This window comes from Pelobates fuscus, chromosome 7 (assembly GCF_036172605.1).
Source record: "Pelobates fuscus isolate aPelFus1 chromosome 7, aPelFus1.pri, whole genome shotgun sequence".
Lineage (NCBI taxonomy): Eukaryota > Metazoa > Chordata > Amphibia > Anura > Pelobatidae > Pelobates > Pelobates fuscus.
In genome coordinates this window covers 163092600-163115243 of record NC_086323.1, presented here as the reverse complement: position 1 = coordinate 163115243, position 22644 = coordinate 163092600, and the positions used below count along the sequence as shown (strand labels likewise).

Below are 22644 nucleotides of genomic sequence, written 5' to 3'. Positions count from 1 at the left end.
AAAGCATGTAAACACTGGGTGTTTTTAAACTCGGGACAAAATTTTGAATCTATTTAGCAGTTTTTTTCATTAGCTTTTGTAGATAAGTAAAAGATTTTTCAAGTAAAAGTCCAAAAACATGTTTTTTTTTTTATTTTTCACCATATTTCATTATTTTTTTTAAATACAATATATGACATAATATAAATACTGGTATGTAAAGAAAGCCCTTCTTGTCTTGAAAAAAACAATATATAACTTGTATGGGAACCGTAAATGAGAGAGCGGAAAATTACAGCTAAACACAAACACCACAAAAGTGTTAAAACTGCTCTGGTCCTTAACGTACAAACATCGCAAAAACAGGCCGGTCCTGAAGGGGTTAATGACCCTCTGAAAGTTTTACGTCATTTTGGTTCACCCCCTCCCAGTGCACCCATAACCCCGCCCCCACTGTCACCTGGGGTGAGTGACATTCCCACGTCATCTCGTCATTCAGTGAGGGCGGGGTTACCATGTTGTGGGCCGTGCAGTATGTTTGACATTATGGGCGGAGTTACGTTGTGGGCGGTGCTGTTACCATGGAAGCAGGCAATGGAGAAGCAGTGTGATTGGAGGAGGAGAGCTGGAGCGGACATGAGGGGGCGGAGCTCGATGATTGCCGAGAGCGGAGGAAATAGATCTCGAGAGGAATTGATCACAACAGGCCTGACCGTCTATCACCATGCCCATCACTGACAAACTGCCCATAGAGGAGACCCTGGAGGACAGCCCGCAGGTCAGTGCACCCCGACCCCTCCATACAGACCCCGACACCAATACTGCGGGCTGTCACCACATACTGCACCCGGCCGGACACCGAGATTCCTTCTTTAACCCCCCAGCTCCCCGTACCCCAGCTCTGACAAAAATACCCCCCCCCGTACCCCAGGTGTGACAGAGATAGCCTCCTGTACCACAGGTGTGACAGATGATAACCCCCCCCCCCCAGCCTCCTGTACCACAGGTGTGACAGATGATAACCCCCCCCCCCAGTACCACAGGTGTGACAGATGATAAACCCCCCCCCAGCCTCCTGTACCACAGGTGTGACAGATGATAACCCCCCCCCCCAGCCTCCTGTACCACAGGTGTGACAGATGATAACCCCCCCCCCCAGCCTCCTGTACCACAGGTGTGACAGATGATAACCCCCCCGCCTCCTGTACCACAGGTGTGACAGATGATAACCCCCCCCCCCCAGCCTCCTGTACCACAGGTGTGACAGATGATAACCCCCCCCCCCCCCCAGCCTCCTGTACCACAGGTGTGACAGATGATAACCCCCCCCCCAGCCTCCTGTACCCCAGGTGTGACAGATGATAACCCCCCCCCCTCCTGTACCCCAGGTGTGACAGATGATAACCCCCCTCCTGTACCCCAGGTGTGACAGAGATACAACCCCTATACCCCAGGTCTGTAGTATTACAAAAAAAGTATGTTGCTTTAAATGCTAGAATAATTAGGACTACATTTATGTGATTTTAGTTTTTTAAAATATAACCATATATGCAAATAAGTATGAATTGCACACTGTTACAAATATTCTCAAAATGTAGTCTGCTGCTTCTAAAAGAATGTGTAAATATTTTCTTCAGGATGGCTTTCTACCGTATTTTCTACAGGATGCACCTTTTAGATAACTTTATCTGGAAAGGTATCCATAGTATCTTCCAATTTATTTATTTTGTTTTTTAACTGATGTTTTTGTAGAGCTCAGACTGGTGCATATGGTGGTTCCTATGACTCAACATGTTGATTGGTGACTGAGTCACTACTCGATATTTGATTAGTACACAAACATATGCAGTGCCAAATTTGGTCATTATCCTATAACCTACGTATTGCATATACAAGTTCTAGAGTCTTTGGTTTATAAAGGTTAAAAAAACCATTTACAATGCCAGGGTTGGCCTTCACGGGGCTATCCAGTGTCATTCACAATCTTAAAAAAATAATATAGTTTTAATTACTGTGTCGAAGCACAAATATTTCCAAAATGTCAGACTTACTCTCTTCCACTTCTGTTATAGATATTTGGAGGAATACTGATGATCTAGTTGCCACCGTCAGACACCCAGTGTCTTGCATGACAAACCTTTGAATGATCTATGCTTTTTTTTTTATGTTTGTCGATTAGCCGCGTTGACGTTGTCATTTTATTCACAGACTCGATCTCTCCTGGGTGTATTTGAAGAGGATACTGCTGCTATTTCCAATTACAGCAATCAGCTCTATCATGCAATGCGAAGGATTTATGATGCCCAGGTATAAACCACAATGCTAACTATCACAAACTCTAAAGAATACTCCGCCTCAAGCTGATTATTTTGTTTTTAAACCTACACTGACAAAAAATATTCTATAAATGTTTACACAGTGTGTAATGTCACTAAATTCTTTTTACTGCCATAAATGGGAATGAACCTACCGGCTTTTGAATGTGGCACAAACACAAGTATTGGATCATTTGAAATACATTTCTATAAACTGACTCTTTGAAAATTATTAGCCCAACTTCAGTTTTTCCTACCCATGGAAGAAAGTATAGGTTATCTGGAATAGGCCACGAGTACACTTTTTTTCATTTTGGTTAAAAGAAATCAAATTTTGTTGGCATTTAGAGATTTGTTGGACACCTATACTGATCTTGAGTACACATGTTTCAGCATCATAAATTGCTAACAGGTACATAAAATCCCGCAAATTGCCATGTATTCTTAAAAGACAAACAAGAGCAGTCCAGTAGTCTGTACGAAATGTGGCACTGTTATGCCTACTTTGCCACAAGTAAGTTCAGGAAATATCTGCCTTACTAGATCTACCCCAGTCAACTGTAAGTTCTATTATTGTGAATTGGAAATCTCTTAAGAGCAACAACAGCCACAAAGTAGTTACCCTCACATATTCACAGAATGTGGGCTCCAAGTGCTGAAGCACGTAAGAGGTAAAAAATGTCAACTTTCGTGAAATGGATTTCCATGGCCGAGTAGCTGTGCCCAATCCTCCCATCAACATGTGCAATTCCATGTGTTGGCTGTCGAGTGGGTTAATGTCAGGAACGGACAGATAGTCTTCTGGGCCCCCGGGCAACATTATATCCTGGGCCCTTTGAAGACCGAATATTGATTATTAAAAGGGATGTTATAGTTACCAGAACAACTACAGCTTAATGTATTTGTTCTGGTGTCCACAGCTAATCCTCGCAGGCTTTTAAATGTAAACCGTGCCTTTTCAGAGAAAAGGCAGTGTTTACATAAGTGCCACCACCTCTAGTGGGAGGCACTGATGTTCAATGTCTTTGGGCATTGGGTTAGCTGAGATCATGAAGATTTGATAATCTCAGCCATTGGGGTTGGACCAGCCGCGGCAAAACTGGCATGGTGTGGGGGAAAAAGGCAGTAAGAGCAAGCAGGTACCTAAACACGCACACACACTCTGACAGGCTCACACACACACACACACACACACACTCTCACTCTGACAGGCTCTCTCACACACATTTTTGTTTTAATAAACACCCACTCAGCCTCCCTACCTTTGGGATAGCTGAGTAAATCTTAACCTGGGGTCCAGTGGGGCTGCTCTTTAATCTTACTGCAGTTCCTCTCTGCTCCCTCTATGCAGTGATGCTGGGGCCAGAGTGACGTCATATTCCAGCTCCTGGCATCATTAAACTGCGCGAAAGAGCAGAGAGGAGCTGCAGTAAGATTACTGTTCCCTCGTGCGCCTCCTACAATGCTCCCGCGGGCGGCCAGCTCCATGCTGCCTCAGGCAGTCGCCTCCATCCTCCTCAGGGTGGTCGGCTCCATGTTGCCTCAGCTCCCTTGGCGGCTACATTAACTAAAGAGCTGGCAAATACCAGGCGCCAGGGTGAAATTGCTAGTCGCCGTGGTGACCTGGGATTTGTCAAGCCCTGGTTTAGATCACCAAATTTGAGGATCTCAGTCAAGAAGGCGGGCTGGCTGGAGCCAGCTTCGACAAGACCAGCGCGGCACTGGAATAAAGATGAGTAAAACACCTTTTACTCTTTTACTTCTCTGATAGGGGGGCTGATCACCTAAACTATTTTTTCAAAACTATAGTGTCAGAAATACACATTTGTATTCCTGGCACTATAGTTTATATTTAATCTTTTAACCCCTCCTATTATTATTATTTTTTTTTTTTTAAAGTAATCTTTATTACATTTTATACCATATAAAACATTAATGACACATTTACATATTCATAAGCATAGGGAATTCACTTAAAAAGCAAAAGTGATATATAATGGGCTGTACAAAAAAAATCTGTAAGCAGGCAAGCCATATAAGGTAATGACACCTTAGCTAAACCAATGATCCAAAAAAATAAATCCCCTAATAAGTGGAAATCTCATGGGTTCCCAATTGAAGATAAAAACACAAAAATTAGACAAACATATAGAAATAAACACAAAGGAAGAACCAACAAAAATATGTAGTAAATAAATAAATGGGGGAAAAAAAACACATCTAGCCCACATCTCTACAAAGCCCCTGTGTGCCTCTGCCCTGTCTCACCCCTTCAACCCACATATATATTAGCCCTTTTCACCCCTGTCCTTCTTACCTGCACCAGACTGAGTTTTTTTTCCCCTCCCTCCAGCTTGGGAGGAATCTGCTGTGCCAGGCTCTTGTTCTCACCTCTATGCATGCTATGAGTGCTCCGTGTGATGTCACTTCCTGCCCCCTCCCATCCTACCAAGGAGCAGTGTCTATTGATTGCAGGGAGAGGAGACCTGGCAGTGAAAGGAGGTATGCTGCCAGGTCTCACGCTGAATGGGGGAATGGAATTGCAAGATGACAGGTCGCTGGGGCCCCCGGTCTCATCATGGCCCCTGCAAACGTCCTTCTGGATGTGGAGATCCCTGATCTCTACAGCAGAAGCATGAGTGCAGCCTTTCCTGACTGCTTCGGCCCTTAAAAGTTTGAGTGGTCAGTCCGCCCCTGGTTAAAGTATGCCGACACTGGAGCAGTGGAAATGTGTCCGCTGAGTTATGAAACGCTTCACTATCTGGCACTCTGATGGAAGTATCTGTGTATGAGAATTCTACCTACTGTAATGCATAGTGCCTACTTTAAAGTTTGGTGGCGGAAGGATAATGGTCTGGGGGCTTTTTTTTTTTTTTTATGTTTGGGACCCTTAACCCCTTAAGGACACATAACATGTGTGACATGTCATGATTCCCTTTTATTCCAGAAGTCTGGTCCTTAAGGGGTTAAGCACTGTAACTGTCTGAGGACTTTTGCAGAGACCCCTGACACAGATATCGCTGTTGGCAGGGGGAGGCAAAGGTTTGTTCTACTTACCTGAACCTGTTCCTTGCGAGCATTAACATATTCTCACTGCCAACGTCACTGCCGAACTCTCGCTCATCCGGGAGAATACAACATTGAAGTCAATGGAGGATCCAGGAAGCCCACGGGATCCTCAGTAGATAAAGCTAATTCCCTGCAGCCGTCACTGGGAGGGATTGACACTGCAAGGCGGTAGGTCCACTGAGTGTCTAGAAGTGTCAGGCGCAGGAAATATTCAGGCACATGGTTGTCCCTACTTTGTCTCAGTATATTTCTTTACTGGATTGTAATTTTAGTGGAATTTCAACATGGTCAATATGGGTATTTCATAAACATTCTGTCCTTATGAAATACTCTTTGGGGGGGGGGAGTACAACTGCAGTTTAAGCATGACTGACTGTACACAAAGCAAGGTCAATGTACACATGGTTTAATGTGGTGGGACTTGAGTGGTATGCATGGAGGCCTGACTTAAACCAATTAAAAGTTTGTAATGCTTTGGAACAGAAATTGTGAGCCAGAACTCATCATCCATCATCAGTGCCTGACCTCACAAATGCCCATATACACAATCCAAAATGTTGTGGAAAGCCAACGCCATATTAAATAGACACTCCGTGCACCACAACTAGAGTGGAATGAAGTTGTTATGGTGCAGAGAGGTCCCATGCACTGGCATTACCTCGTTTGTTAACAATCATGCACCCGATCTCTCTGATCCTTCACTTCTGTTCCAGCCCAAGGTGTCAATCAGGAAGCCTTGGACCTGGAGCTCTATGCCTGTCAGTAGCTTCATATTCACAAAACTGAGTGGAAAAAGGCATGTTTAACCCCTTAAGGACACATGACATGTGTAACATGTCATGATTCCCTTTTATTCCAGAAGTTTGGTCCTCAAGGGGTTAATTGGTAGTATTACAACAAAAACTATGTTGCTTTAAATGCTAGAATAATTAGGACTACATTTATGATTGCGTTCTACGAAGAAGTAAGTAGAAGTATAGATCAGGGTGTTGCAGTGGATGTGATCTATTTGGATTTTGCCAAGGCATTTGATACAGTTCCACACAAAAGATTAGTGTTCAAACTCAAGGAAATCGGTCTCGATGAAAATGCTTGTTCTTGGGTAGAACATTGGCTTAAAAACAGAATACAAAGAGTTGTCGTTAATGGTAAATTTTCAAGCTGGACAGAGGTGGCAAGTGGTGTCCCTCAGGGGTCTGTTCTGGGACCCCTTCTATTTAACATTTTTATAAATGATCTTGAAGACAGCATTGAAAGTCATGTTTCAGTGTTTGCAGATGACACAAAACTTTGTAAAATAATACAATGTGAGCAAGATATTACTTTGCTGCAGAAGGATTTAGATAGACTGGAGGACTGGGCACTCAAATGGCAGATGAAATTTAATGTTGAAAAATGCAAAGTTATGCACTTCGGCGTAAAGAATACACAAGCAACGTATACCCTTAATGGAAGCGAATTAGGGATAACAACACACGAAAAGGACTTGGGAATTGTTATAGACAACAAACTATGCAACAATGTGCAATGTCAATCAGCAGTGGCCAAGGCCAGTAAGGTATTGTCATGCATGAAAAAGGGCATTCATTCTCGGGACGAGAATATCATTTTGCCTCTCTATAAATCACTGGTAAGACCACATATTGAATATGCTGTGCAATTTTGGGCACCTGTTCTAAAGAAGGATATCATGGCACTAGAAAAAGTGCAGAGGCGGGCTACAAAATTAATAAAAGGAATGGAACATATCAGCTATGAAGAAAGGTTAACAAATTTAAACCTATTTAGTTTAGAAAAACGTCGCCTGAGAGGGGATATGATAACATTATACAAATATATTCGGGGCCAATACAAACCATTGTGTGGAAATCTATTCACAAACCGGACTTTACATAGGACACGAGGCCATGCGTTTAGACTGGAAGAAAGAAGATTTCGTCTAAGGCAAAGGAAAGGTTTTTTTACTGTAAGAACAATCAGGATGTGGAATTCTCTGCCTGAAGAAGTGGTTTTATCAGAGTCCATACAGATGTTCAAACAGCTACTAGATGCATACTTGCAAAGACAGAATATTCAAGGATATAATCTTTCAATGTAGGGTAATAACTGCTTGATTCAAGGATAAATCTGACTGCCATTCTGGGGTCAATAAGGAATTTTTTGTCCTAGCTTGTTGCAAAATTGTGCTTCAAACTGGGGTTTTTTTTTTTTTTTTTTTCTCTTTTGGATCAACAGCAAAAAACAGGTGTGAGGAAGGCTGAACTTGATGGACGCAAGTCTCTTTTCAGCTATCTAACTATGTAACTATGTAACTATGTAACTATGTAACTATGTAACTATGTAACTATGTGATTTTATTTATTTATTATTTTTTTTTAATATATAACCATATATTAAACTGGAGTGGTTCTTTGAAGGCTCATAGTTTAAAATGGGATGTCCAGAAAGTCCACATACACTGCTCAACCACAACATTAAAACCACATACCTAATATTGTGTAGGTCCCCCTCTTGCTGCCAAAACAGCGCTGATGCGTTGAGGCGTAGACTCTACAAGAACTCTCTGAACATGTCCCGTGGTATTTGGCATCAAGACATTAGCAGCAGCTGGTTTAAGTTGGAAGGTGGGACCTCCACCTGATCTAAAAGAAAACTTAATTTATCAGACAATGCAACCTTTTTTCCATTGCTCCATGGTCCAGCTCTGCTGCTCACATCCCTATTGAAGGCACTTTTTTCAACAGACACCTTTCTATCATGGTCAACATTAAAGCAGTACTGTCATTCCCACCCTCCCCCCTGAAAAAAACCTCATTTTGACTGTTTTGGATCCTAGTCAATAGATAGGGACTACTTTGTCTGTGTATTTCTTCGCCGTGTGACTTTTTGAGACTCAGGGCGGAGTCTGTGTCAATCCCCCCCACCCCCAACTGTCACCTTTACCTGCCGCACTGGACCACCCGTGGCGATGTGACTGTCGGGGGTCTTTGCGAATTTGGCTAGTGACAGTGCCACTTTAACTTTTTTAACTTCAGCATTTTGAACTACAGTAGCTCTTCTTTGTGATCGGACCAGAAAGGCTAGCCTTTGATCCCCATGCTCCCATGACCCTTTTGCCGGTGTACCGGTTGTCATTCCTTACAGCACTCTCCAGTAGGTAATAACGACTGCATACAAGACTTGCTGTTTTGGAGAAGCACTGACTTGCTTGTGTAGCCATCACTATCTGGCCCTTATCAGTGTCATTTCACTTGGCCATTTTTCCAACAGGTGAAATTAAAGAACTGACTGTTCAGTTGCTGCCTAATATATCCCACCTCTTGACAGGTGCCATTGTAATGATATCCTCAACATTATTAATGTTATGACTGATCAGTGAATATCACATGGTAAAAAGTTACCGGTAATCACAGCTCTATAGTGTTTTTGGGGTTTCTTTTTTCTTTTTTTTTTTGTTCTACTTCATAAATCTAAGGGACAGCTGGTGTCAGTCGGTTGGACTGTTTGATTGCATTGCTCCACAAACCTCACATTCCATCTAACAGGTTCAGCTAGGTTGACCAGCCTTTTACTTTGCGCTGGTTGTCTGAATGGAAATAGGGCTGCCTTAATCTTGGAGCTGTATTTTATAACATTACTTGTTTTTTTTTTTTTTTTTTCCCTGCGCTTTCTTGTCCTCTTATCACCAGCTCTATCTATAAAGCTCTTGCAACAACATTTATATATAAAAAAAAGCCTGAAATCAGCCAGTACCAGTTACTTTAATGTTTTTGTTTTTTTAACTTGTCAAAGTGGATTACTGTATATCACCTATTTCTGTTAATAACCATTTTTATTCCTGTCTCTTTGCTCTCTGTTTTAGAATGAACTGAGCGCAGCCACTCACCTGACTTCAAAGCTTCTGAAAGAATATGAGAAACAGGTATGTGATGAGGATTGTCACTACAAACATCCTGCCTTAAAGGGAAACTATAGGCCCGGAATGCAATTTTGTATTCCTAGCATATGTTATGGTACTTTTTAGCAGTAAACCAAAATGTTTAAATGTCTATCTGTTCCTGTCCAAATCAATAAAATCAAATTGCGTATATACGCTGAAGTAATTAAGTCTGACACACAAGGTTCAGGTTAAAATAACTTCGAGAAAATTTATTGGCAAGTGAGTAAAAAGCGGACGCGCAGGTCCTTTTAAGAGACATTTTCCGTCATCATTGATTATTAGAATATCAGCAAATAAACATCATTAATTGGATTAATTGTTAAGTGTCGGGATTAGTGTCCTCCTATCAATATTATTAATTGGTTCAAAAACTAAGTGGTTAGTCCCGTGTCCACCCACCAAGAGGTGGGATTGTTCTGGACACGGGTGGGGGACAAAGGGTCTTGAGCGTCATTTTACACGGTCGGTGATCTCAGGCCTCGTGGCCAGGTGCAAGGTCTCTTATGAATAGAACATTTCATTACTACTGTGTTCTCATGGCCTTCAAACTATACTATGTTGCAAATCTTAAGGAAAAGTCAGCAATTCCTGTGTTAATCATGTCTTTATAGAAAATACAGTCTTTGTTCTATTGTATTAGATGTGCTGGGAAATTCTGTCATGTAAGGTAGTTTTAAAATGAACAAGTTAGGTTATGAGGACAAAATGGAGGATTGAAGAAGTCAGGTTAGGAGGACAAAATGGAGGATTGAAGAAGTCAGGTTAGGAGGACAAAATGGAGGATTGTCACAGTATAAGGTTAAAATGGAGTTAGTGCAATAATTGAATACACATACAATAAGGATTTTTAAATAATCCCACATCAGTCCCCCCTATGAAATGTTAGATTCTAAGAGATAAAACTTTATTAAGTTAGTACCAGGAAGACGTGTTAACCCAAAGGCACAGAAACCCCGTGGCTGCTAGCTAGGTGTTAATGCAAAGTGCAAGACTGTCCCTAGATCTGACCCTAATAGGCTAACTCATCCGTCAGTATGGCTCTCGAACACTTCACACCCACGGGTATCCCATGGCAGCTAACCCACCACTTCTCCACACGGGGCCTTTACCATTCACTGACAGATGCTGTCCCTGAGCTAGTCCCTTCCTAGAATTCCTGCACTTTATCAACAAAAGGGATTGTTTGCAACGGCAGACAGGGTGAGTTGATGTCTTGGAAATCTTGGTCATCAACTTCGAGATGGGTGAAGGTGGGTGCCGCTTGGTCAACAGTCTTCATGAGGGATTTTCTCAAACATGGGAGGATACAACAAAAGAGAAGAGCAAAGATAAAAAGAAAAATTAGTATAGCCATACCAATATGCATTAAAGCCTTTTGCCAGCCTGTCATCCAACCAAACCATCTTTCCCAGGGATCTTGTATCCCAGAATTCCTTTTCAACTCTATAGACAGGTCATTTAATTTCTCTATGGCTAATGTAACTTTACCATTAGGGCCTGTGTTTTCTGGGATATAGGTACAACATGTGAAGGTGTCGGGCAAAATTTTACAAACCCCTCCTTTTTCGGCTAAGATCATATCTAGGGCCATTCTATTCTGAAAAGCCATTTGGGATGTGGCCTGCAATTGTTCGGCCAATCCCTGGAGGGCGTCTCTGGTATAATTAACAAAACGCTGTTGATTATAATAAATGTAATTTATCCAATTTAAATTCTTGTTTGTGGTAACTATGGCAAAAAGTGATTCAAATCCTGCAGCAACTTCATCTCTTGCTTTAAATTCATTGGGCACCCCCCTAGGCACCCCAATAGCATCAATATAAACATGAGGATCAAAACTTCCTTTCACTGGGGCGTCACGCTTAACCTTAGTGTGCCTGGACTCATGGGTGACGAGGTGTGTGTCAGAGATGATATGTATAGGCATAATAGCTTTAGCCAAAGTACACTCCCCCCACCATTCCTTGTCCATTCTGGATCTCAGCTGTAAATCCCCACACAACCAGTAGATATCTCCTAATGACCTGGTGTGAAACTGCAACAAGTTCATAGAGACACTCCTGTAGGTAGCACAATACCCCTTAGAAAAGTTACCCAAGAATCTACCAATTCCATCATAATTAGCATAACAAGTGTAATTACCTTTATACACGGTAATACCATCTGGGGGTTTGACATCCTTGGTTAGGAGAGGATACTCCTTTGTCCATGCAATACATATGGACCTGTTAAAATCATAGTGATAGGCAAAAAGGCTTAAAACACATTCCTCTACATCTACTGGCAGGATTAGAGGTACAGTACCCAGGTGGGGCCGGGCACCACCACACACATAGCATGCAGTCTTATTATGCTTATTAGCATTATATTTCATCCATTCTAACCATAAATTTACATCATTAAAACCTGTTTCAGCGGCCATGGTATCTTCAAAGGTGGGGTTAGCAATGGCCATCATGTCTTGAAAGGTCTGGATATGAGGTTTTAATGGGTTAGGGACCATATGGGTGGCCCCTTGCCACTCGGAAGAGTTGCACATATCTTTTAAGAAGAAATGCCCTAATTTACGGTAGGAACCCTTTTTCCAATACATTCCCATCACATACTGATCTGCATCCGTTGGGCTTGGATGCCAATGTTAAGGATCAATTTCATTGGTGTACCCCCCCCAGGCTTTCTCAAAGTCATTCTCTGGAGAAGGGATCTACCTTGATCATCTACTTTAGATAAGGCACTTTTTGGTTTGTAACCCCAGGCAGGCCCGGCATTCCATCCCGCCGCCCCCCAATGATTACAATTGTGCCCCCATTGCTTGTCAACTACACAAACATATGGGTCTTTTGAATGAGGGATATCTCTGTAAATACTCTGGATTTGTGATGTGGGGAACGGGCATTCTACAATGTCACAATAGTCAAAGGTGTAAGTAGCCACATGGGTGCATGATGAATTGTACCAGAAGGTATACCCACTAATATCTTTGGTGATGGCTACTTGTTGGGCCTTTATAAGACTGATTAGGGAGAAGGTGTACCAGAGGTACATGCTTGTGCGGTATCTGCTTCCTCGGGGGCTGGAGATTTCTTGCAGTGGGAAGCGTGGATCCAATTTGGCCTGCCGGCCAGTTTGACGGAGGTTGCGGTAATCAGGAGAACTTGGAATGGACCGTCAAATCTTGGTTCCAGGGTGTTTTTCCGCACAAACTTCTTGACCAGAACCCAATCTCCGGGAAGCAGGTTATGGGTACCTGTATCCAAATCGGGATCTGGAATTGAAGAGAAAACTTGGGCATGTATTTTGTTCAAGGCACTTGCAAGTTCAGTTACATAATCTACTAAAACATCTGATTGGAGCTGTAACTGCTGCGGATAATAACAACCTAGTCTGGGTGCTGTCCCAAATAGAATCTCATATGGGGACAGTGAATGCTTCCCTCTAGGTGTGTGCCTAACGCTAAATAAAGCTATTGACAGGCTTTCTGGCCAGGGCATTTTTGTTTCTTGTGACATTTTTAACATTCTGGCTTTTAGAGTGCCATTCATGCGCTCTACTTTACCACTACTTTGTGGGTGGTAAGGGGTGTGGAAGGCTAGGGTCACCCCTAGAGCAGTCCAAATTTCTTTAGTCACTGTTGCTGTGAAGGCTGGGCCTTGATCACTTTCAATGACTTCTGGGAGTCCGAACCTACATACTATCTCTGTAAGTAGGCGTCTTGCGGTTGTTTTTGCAGTGATATTGGCCACTGGGTAGGCCTCTGGCCATCCTGAGAACATGTCCACTATGACTAGTGCATATTCATGGGGCCCACTCTTGGGCATTTGGATGTGGTCAATTTGAATTCGCTGGAAGGGGTACATGGGCTTTGCCAGGTGTTTTGCAGGCACCTTGATTGGTCTTCCTGGATTGCATTTTGCACAAATGACACAGGCCTTACAGAAGCTGCTGATCAATGTTGTGATTCCGGGTGCTTCATAATACTTCTGTATGAGGGCGGCCATCAATTCCTTTGACAGGTGTGCAGGCCCATGTGCCCACTGGACAACTGCTGGATATAATTTTTTTGGAAGACAAAATTTGAAGTTGTTGTAATATACTCCGTCCTTTTGGACGGCTCCTTTCTTTTTCCATTTCTGGATTTCTTCAGGAGTGACTGCAGCTTGCTGTTCTCGCAAAATTCGCAAATCAGTAGGAAGAGTTTGTAGAGCAAAAATAGGGACTTCTTCTTCTTGTCCGGACACTTCTTCATCCACTTCCTGCAGATCTCTGGCTGCTAGCTTAGCAGCCTGATCAGCCAAATGGTTGCCCTTTGCTTCATCTGTATCCAATTTCCCATGGGCCTTTACCTTCAGAACGGCCACTTCTTCAGGGAGTAGGAGGGCATCCATTAGCTCCTTGATTGCAGTACTATGTTTGACTGGTGTACCGGCGGTGGTAAGAAATCCTCTTGTCTTCCAAATTAGGCCGAAGTCATGTGCCACACCCAGAGCATATCTTGAATCTGTATAGATGTTGGCACGTTTTCCTTCGGAAATTTTGCATGCTGAAGTCAGAGCCTATAATTCAGCTTCTTGCGCAGACATTGCTGGCGGTAAGGATGATGATGATTTGATAACTTCGTCTGTTGTGGTTACGGCATATCCTGTATGATATCTTCCTTCTTCATCAGCATATCTTGAGCCGTCCACAAACAGGGTAAAATCTGGATCTTGTAATGGATTCTCATGTACAGTTGGTAGGTGCACTGTCTCCATTTTCATCTGTTCAAAACAGTCATGAGGTGTTTCGGGGTCATAATCATTCACTATGACCAGATCTTGAAATTCTTTTTCTAGGAAGTGGCGTGGCCACGCTTCCAGAAGGTCAGTTGTTGGCCATTTTCCTGTAGTTGTTCTTCATCCATGGTGGCCCATAGCTTTGCCATGGGCCCAAGATCATTCCATGACCTTGTCTTCAATTTGGTAACAGGAATATGTGGGATAGCAGTATCCCAATGGCGGTAGAGGTAGTTAAGTTGTTGAGGTAGTTGGACCAAGACCATGCTATTGCCTTCAGAATCACAATAGAAATCTTGAGCAGTGAGCTTCACATCAGTCCAGTGGTAAAGCTCGTCTTCATAGCAAGGTTCGGGAGTAATGTCTGGTTTGTACCACATGGTACAGAAGGCGTAATCTGGGCCTTCACAGAGAGGCTTCTCATCTTCATAAAATGTCAAATGTGGATGCATGACTTTCTTGATACATCCACAAAGCAGGTAAATGTAGGTTTCATCTGTGATAAATCCATAATAGATACCCCCCTCAGGGAGTGGAAGAAGAGTGGATGGGTTAAGAACTTGACATCTTTGGATGGAAATATTGTCAGGTAGAAGAAGATGGCACTGGAGGCGTAGGTGTCGGGCTGGAGACACGTGCTTGAGCTGGACTTGGTTGATGATGGCAGAAATATCATGAGGGGCCAAAACAACCAGAGGGTGGCCAAGGACCAGGTCTGAGGTTCTTTCTATGAGCTCTCTTGCAGCAAAAACAGCCCTGAGACAGGAAGGAGTCCCTCTGGCCACAATGTCCAGTTGACATGAAAAATATCCAATAGGCCTCTGGCGGCCTCTTAAGTCATTAGTTTGGGTGAGAACTCCTGTTGCGTGGCCTTGTCTTTCAGAGACAAATAATTTGAAAGGTTTGGAGTAGTCAGGTAGGCCCAAGGCAGGAGCAGAAGCAATGGCACGTTTGAGAGCATTGAAATTGTCCAGAGCTTCATTAGTCAAACAGAAAGGGTCAGACTTAAGTGCGTCATAGAGAGGTTGCATGAGCAGGGAGGCTTCTGGGATCCATGCTCTGCAGTAGGAAATGAGGCCTAGGAAGGCGTGGAGAGATTTTGAAGTCCTTGGAGTTGGAATATCCAGTACAGCTCTCACCCGGTCCCGGGTAAGATGTCTGGTACCTTGAGATAGGCAATGTCCAAGGAAAATTACTGAGGTTTGGCAGAACTGTAGCTTAATGAGCGAAGCTTTGCATCCTTGTTCTGCCAAATAACAAAGCAGACTAATTGAGCACTTTTCAGTAGTGGGTATATCATCTCCACAGAGCAGCAAATCATCCACATACTGGAGCAGAACAACTTCTGGGTGCTCAGCTTGCCATGGGTCAAGGATAGTGGCCATGGCCTTTGCAAATTGACTTGGTGAATTTTGTGCCCCTTGGGGCATGACAGTCCAGGTATACTGTTGTATCTCATGGGTGAAAGCAAACAGGTATTGGCAGGATGGGTCCAGTGGGACACTGAAAAACGCATTTGCTAGGTCAATGACTGTGAAAAATTTTGCAGATGGTGGGACTCCAGAGAGCAGAGTATGGGGATTTGGTACAAGAGGGGTGTCCAGGACGGTAGCTTCATTGACAGCACGGAGATCCTGAACCATCCTGTACTTCTCTGGCTCACCTTTTGGAGTTTTCTTTTTCACAGGGAATAATGGGGTGTTGCATTCAGATTTACATTTCACCAGGGCACCCTTCTCCAAGAGTGCCTTGATGTGGGTAGAAATGGCAGCAGCCTGTGCTGGTTTTAATGGATATTGTGGTTTTCTTGGTAACTTAGCTCCTGGAATAAGCTTTACCACCACAGGGGGAACATTTAGGTGACCTATGTCCTCTGGGCCTGAGGACCATAACTTGGCGGGCACCTGTGTTTTTAATGCCTCTGGGAAATTGGACCTTAATTCTGCTGCTTTCTCACGGGGCTTTTCTAAATGCAGCATTAGAGGCAAGGAGCACAAGGCTGAGGTGTCTGATTCAGATAGAGGTGTGGACATCTCTACCTGCCCATCCGGGGTGAAGGTGATGGATGCTTGCAGGCGTGAGAGAACATCAGCACCTAACAGGTTAATTGGGCATGTGGAGGATACCACAAAGCGAGCAAGCAGGCTAGAGCCAACTCGTAATGGAGTTGTTAAAGAGCTATGTCTTGGCTGGCCATCTACTCCAACGCAAGAGACATCAATATTTGACAGAAAGGATGGGTCTGGCAGGTCTTGTTCTCGCAGAACACTACGGGCTGCACCTGTGTCAACTAGAAATGTGGTAGGGTGGCCTTCAATGGGCAAAGTCACTGTGGCAAGTGGCCCCCCCTTATCCCCTGTAGACACTGCCATTACAGGGGTTACAGACACAGGCTTGCCAATTTCCTAACCATCCGGTTCCTCAATTATCGGAACCTGTTTGGTGGCTTTGGGAGCCGGGGCAGGTTTGGAGGGCTTTCTGGGCTCCCTTGGCTCCTTTTTAGGTTCTGGACAGTCACTTCTAAAGTGCCCCTTGGCTCCACAATTAAAACAATGTCCCCCCTCCTCCGGTCTAGTACCTTTTGGGACTGGGGTGGAGCGGGATACCATGAGAGGAGCTGAAGTGGGTCTTCTTGGGGTCTGAGCGGATTCCAAACCTCTAGCAACTAAAAGTAGGGTGTCCAGGGGAACAACCTTATATTCAGGGCGTGCAGCAATGATTCCCTTGCGGATAGAGTCTTTAACACCTTGGACAAACGCACCTGACAGCATTTGTGAATGAATCTTGTCAGTAAGATCAAAACCCAAATCTGTAAACATTTGATACAGTCTTGCATGAAACCTTTCCACTGATTCTCCTTTATCTTGAATAACATCAGTAAGGCCAGCCGCCTGATCTGCAAGTTTGTCCTTAGCCCATTCTCTTAATTGGGTGCAAAAAGTTACTCCAGAGGGGTAGTCAACATCACTGTTGAGCAGATCTGTACTGAGGTGTCGGGCCATGCTTGGCCAATATGCATCCCCTGCTTTAATAGCACAAATGCTCAGTAGATCACGCCATGCGGCGGAATAAGTCTTTTGAATTTGAACTATCCCTCGGTAGAAGGGCATAGGCTGTTTTTCTGGGTCAGGGAGTGATTTCATCAGAGCACTAGCTTGAGTGGGGTTAAAAGCAACATACTTAGGAGGGGCCCGTTCTCCCCGACCCTTGTGGCCGAAGGGATCATCGATAGAACGATGAGTTGGGGCTCCCGCAGCAAGCTCCGATGAGACATGGGACACCCTGTCCTCCTCGTCATCATCGAATTCTATGATATTGACTCTTCTACGCGGTGCAGGGCCCGCGTGAGGTGAAAGGATCGGTGGTTGGGAATGAGCCCCAGATGCAGGGGTGGCTAGCGAGTCATAACCTGGGGATAGGTAGTCACCGGGGATTACCGGCATCAGGGCTGAACTGGGGGCCGCCATATTGGAGGCGGGGAAAGGAGTTGCTTCAGGATTAAGGGAAGAAGCGGCGGCCATATTTGATATGGGCACTTCCGGGGCAGACTGGGCCGGATTGGGCATGACCGGAACCTGGGGAGTGGCTTGGGAAAAGGGAGGGTAACCGGGGTAGGGCAGGGCCATGGGATACGGGAAGGGGTAGGGCCAGGCAGTGGAGGGCAGAAGAGTAGGGTGGGCAGGTACGGTTAAGGAGGTAGGATATTGGACTGGGGTGGAGCTGGTTATGGGAGGAGACAGGACGGGATTAGTAGGGATGGATGCAGAAAGAGGAATCGTAGCAAGGGAGGGAGGGGTAGTTAGTTGAGCGGGTGCTGATGGAAGGGGATTAACCATAGAGAGGGATTGCAGGGAGGAGGTGGCAGATGAGATGTTAGGATTAGGCATGGAAGGGAGTGTGGGGATGGCTGAGGATGATGGGACCGTTAGAGAAGGGGAAGGGGTAAAGAAAGATCCATCAGAATTCAGGACCGGGCAGACAGGGGAGGTGGTGGGATAGGATTCGGGAGGGTCGGGAGTGGGGAACATAGTCAGCTGGCTATTACCTATTGCTGACTGAACCTTGGGGATAGACATCCCCTGGGCGCCATTTTGGGGCGCCGGCTGAGGGTAAACCCCAGCAACACAATTCTTATGATACACAAACAATTTTACACCTTTGTGATTTATTTCTTCCTCAACCCAACCTTCTAGCTGAATAGCCTTCGCTACTCTGTACCATGCTTCAGCAGTCTTCAATAAATCATTGTCTGTAAGCCTGCCTTTCATTTCTGCCAGTAACTTGCGCCAGCTTTCTGGTTGCAATCTTCCACAAGTCGGTACAGCAATTTTACATACTTTTGCAATCTTCTCAACACCTTTAACCATCTCTTCACCCTCTCTGTTCTCTACTAAATCACATGCTAACCAGCCCTTGCTGGGCTTATCTAAATCCTGTCCCATAGTCCCTTTACCCCTATACCAGCGTCCTAGATATAGAGAGAGAGAAGGAAAATTGAACAGGAACGTCTACAATGCTCGACTGCCACCTGAGAACCGTGGGACTTTCTCAGGTGCGTCTTCCCAAAACGTAGACCAGTCACTGAATCCGCCTACCCGGGGTGGTAGACACGGATTGGAGCGAGGTGAGAAGTGTGTGACCAATCACTTCTCTTTTAAGAGGAATGGGAGTGGATAGTATAATAATATAGAAAGTGTAGAAAAGATGAAAGGCAAGGAAAAATCCTTAGAGACAGACACAGGAGTACATGAGACTCCTCATTAAACAAACAAGACAACAATACAGTTGAAATACAGTGCATGCATCACAGTTCAGATAAAATCAACAGTAATTCCTTTCCTTTACTCGTGTGCTTACTCCAAAGTCACCTCCCTCAACCCCGTAGTGTCTCCGCTCGGAGAATGACTTTCATAAGTCTCACTACCAGCGGCCACGGAAAACAACTGACACCGGTCCGAGTTCCGTCAGCCTCCTTCTGCACAGCAGTCCACAAGAATGTGGCCACCTCTATCCTCACTCCCGCAGTGCCCCTATAAAACCCACTTATAAGTCTCACTACCACGTGATGCGGAAAACAAGCAATGCCTACTCGAATCCCCCCTGGAAACAGAGTCCCCTGCCACAAGACTAAGTCCCCTACCACAAATAAACAGAGAACTGGAATTCCACCAGCCCCAGCGCTCAGGGCTGTGGTTACCAAAAGAAAAGTGGAATCCCCCCCAGCCGAAGCTGAGGTTTACCAAAACTGGAATCCCCCCCGCCTCGGCACTCGGGACAGTGGTTACCAAACTTGGAATTCCACTAGCCCCAGTACTCGAAACTGTGGGTTACCACGTGCACAATGAGGCTAGCTGGGCTCTCAAAGTGTCACCAGAAGGATCACAGGAGATTATGAGTCTACACAAAATCCACAGTTCCAACAATCCCCTTTTTCCCTACAACCACAGCACCGTGGTTCCTAAAAGGAGTAAAACAGGCAACAGAAGACCCAGGCAAGTCCCCTCAGGTCCACCCCCCTTTATCCCAAAAGGGGCAAAATACAAACAGATAGACAGATATACTGAAGACCCAGGCAAGTCCCCTCAGGTCCACCCCCCTTTATCCCAAAAAGGGGAAAACAAGCAAGACAGAACCCCAGGCAAATCCCCTGCAGGTCCACCCCCCCTTTATCTCAAAATGGGGAAACAGGCAAACAATTCAAACACACCCAGGCAACAGATAGACTAAAATGCAGGTAAACAAGTGAGTAACGAGGCACCGGGCAAGATATTACCTGTCTTTGATGTCCTCCCGGGAAGCAGTCACAGACACGTGGACGGGTCAATCAAAGGGGCCGGAACATACCGGTGGCTCTGCAGAAGTCTCTACCGTGTACCTGGAGGTGATCAGTCTCCTTTCCTTCCCCCTGGATTCCTCCGTCCACCCTTGTCTTCCTTAGGACGGCTCACCGGCCGGACATAGCCCGATGCCCCACGTTGGGCGCCAAGTTGTTATGGTACTTTTTAGCAGTAAACCAAAATGTTTAAATGTCTATCTGTTCCTGTCCAAATCAATAAAATCAAATTGCGTATATACGCTGAAGTAATTAAGTCTGACACACAAGGTTCAGGTTAAAATAACTTCGAGAAAATTTATTGGCAAGTGAGTAAAAAGCGGACGCGCAGGTCCTTTTAAGAGACATTTTCCGTCATCATTGATTATTAGAATATCAGCAAATAAACATCATTAATTGGATTAATTGTTAAGTGTCGGGATTAGTGTCCTCCTATCAATATTATTAATTGGTTCAAAAACTAAGTGGTTAGTCCCGTGTCCACCCACCAAGAGGTGGGATTGTTCTGGACACGGGTGGGGGACAAAGGGTCTTGAGCGTCATTTTACACGGTCGGTGATCTCAGGCCTCGTGGCCAGGTGCAAGGTCTCTTATGAATAGAACATTTCATTACTACTGTGTTCTCATGGCCTTCAAACTATACTATGTTGCAAATCTTAAGGAAAAGTCAGCAATTCCTGTGTTAATCATGTCTTTATAGAAAATACAGTCTTTGTTCTATTGTATTAGATGTGCTGGGAAATTCTGTCATGTAAGGTAGTTTTAAAATGAACAAGTTAGGTTATGAGGACAAAATGGAGGATTGAAGAAGTCAGGTTAGGAGGACAAAATGGAGGATTGAAGAAGTCAGGTTAGGAGGACAAAATGGAGGATTGTCACAGTATAAGGTTAAAATGGAGTTAGTGCAATAATTGAATACACATACAATAAGGATTTTTAAATAATCCCACATCACATATAGTGCCCCCCTCGCTATCGCGCCTCTGCTCCTCCTCGCATCGCATTAGGACAACCCTGTAGGAAAACATTAAATCAATGCTTTCCTATTGGGTTTTAGCTGAAGCTGGATATCCTCGTGCATAGCGTGAGGATGTCCAGCATCAGTTAGGGGACAAGTCGCCGAACGATCCGAAAGTGCCTCTGTTGGCTGTCTGGTATACAGCCACTAGAGGTGGAGTTAACCTTGCAATGTAATTATTGCAGTTTCTCAGTAACTGCAATAATTACCATTGCAGGGTTAAACTGACGGGCACTGCAAACAGACCACTTCAATGAGCTGAAGTGGCCTGGGTGCCTATAGGGTCCCTGTAAACTGCAGCAATTTGCAGGGCAGCCTGCTGTAAAGGATCAGTTTGGTATATTCTGCAAGTAGAGTTCCTGTTATTTACTTTTATTTTTTAGTATATATTTCTATGTTGCGTATCTGATCTGTTAGCCTGCCAGAATGAAATCAAAGCACATGGTCTGTATTTCTTTTCCATTTGACTTGAGAATACAGAATATCTCTGTCTAGCCAATATTTGATTATGTGTGGTTTTGTTTTATCATCAAACTTTTTTCTTTTGCCATACAAAAAAAATGTGCAACTATTTTTTAAAGTAAAAATTTTCTTCCGTCAGAGAAACAAAGGCTGTTGAATGAAGGTACGGAGCAAGACTTATAGTAGGGTGTGCAAATAGAGTTGTGTACAGTAGATTCTGAAAGTAGTGAATTGCAGATATGAGAAGGCTTGGCTGTCCTCTATACAAGGAGTCAGATCAACTCCGACAATCTGAGGACATTGGCACGTGAGTTGTGAAAGGAAAGCCAGTCTTCAATATAGAAGGAGCTAAGGTTATGCAATGAAATGTAGATCATATTGTGTACTGTATTCTACTGTACTGTATAGAGAGAGTTGGTGGGTGGTCGGGTTTTTGTTCCCTTTCTTTCTGGCTTCCCACTTGGTTGGAGTTATCTGCTTTCATCTGAATCATTTGTAATTTAATAAAGTGGACTGCAGAAATGGAGTGCGTATTTCTTGAAGTCTGCTCATACATTTTTACTATGTTGAGGTGGAATTCCTCACCAGTAGATGTCATGAACGTTGAGATTTTTCTCTGGTGTGTAGGTGGGAGGTGACAAGTGAATGCCCTCAAGGCTGTAGGATATCTGGAGTTTGTAGCTGAGTATTGTTAACTTGTAGGCATCACCTGCTCCAAGAGTGAGTTGAGAGTAGGGGTGTTTATGTACGTTCTGGAGATTGTGGCCCAGTGTAGGAGACTGAAGGGTACCATACTCTGTGTATTTTCAGCTTTTGAATTTTGACTGTTTTAATATTTTTGAGGGGATAAGAGACAAGGAGAAGCCTGGACTGGCTGTAGTTTCTGATCTAATGTGTTTTGTCTGCTTCGAGGTGTGCGTATCCTGTATAACCTACATTTGGCCAATTTTATGAGATTTGGCGAATATTGCTGCTTGTAACTATTCAGTTGTCCAGTAAACCTGTAAATTGAATTTAATTAGTTCTACAAAATGTGTTTTTATATACTGATTTAATTATAGTTCTGAAAGTTAATTTACAATTGGCATCACGGTTTAAAATTTGAAATGCTATGCTACTGGCCATGCCTTAAAGTGGCTCTGTCACAGTCTGTGACAGTGCTGCTTTAAAAGTTACTGACCACTGCAAGTCTGGAGAGTCCATGTCATATTCACCAGGGTATAATTTATACAGGGACTACATTCTCACCATTGGCG

The 22644-nt window shown here is 44.1% G+C and overlaps 1 protein-coding gene across 1 annotated transcript in view; it reads left to right on the top strand.

Annotated features, from left to right (window-relative positions):
• The first annotated feature begins 637 nt into the window (after positions 1-637).
• Positions 638-22644, top strand: part of APPL1 (adaptor protein, phosphotyrosine interacting with PH domain and leucine zipper 1) — a 55081-nt gene continuing 33074 nt past the window's right edge. The window contains exons 1-3 of the mRNA XM_063426883.1: positions 638-757; positions 2188-2286; positions 9226-9285. Of these exons, the coding sequence (XP_063282953.1) occupies positions 704-757; positions 2188-2286; positions 9226-9285 (213 nt within the window). The 5' untranslated portion in view covers positions 638-703. The remainder of the gene's footprint in view (positions 758-2187; positions 2287-9225; positions 9286-22644) is intronic.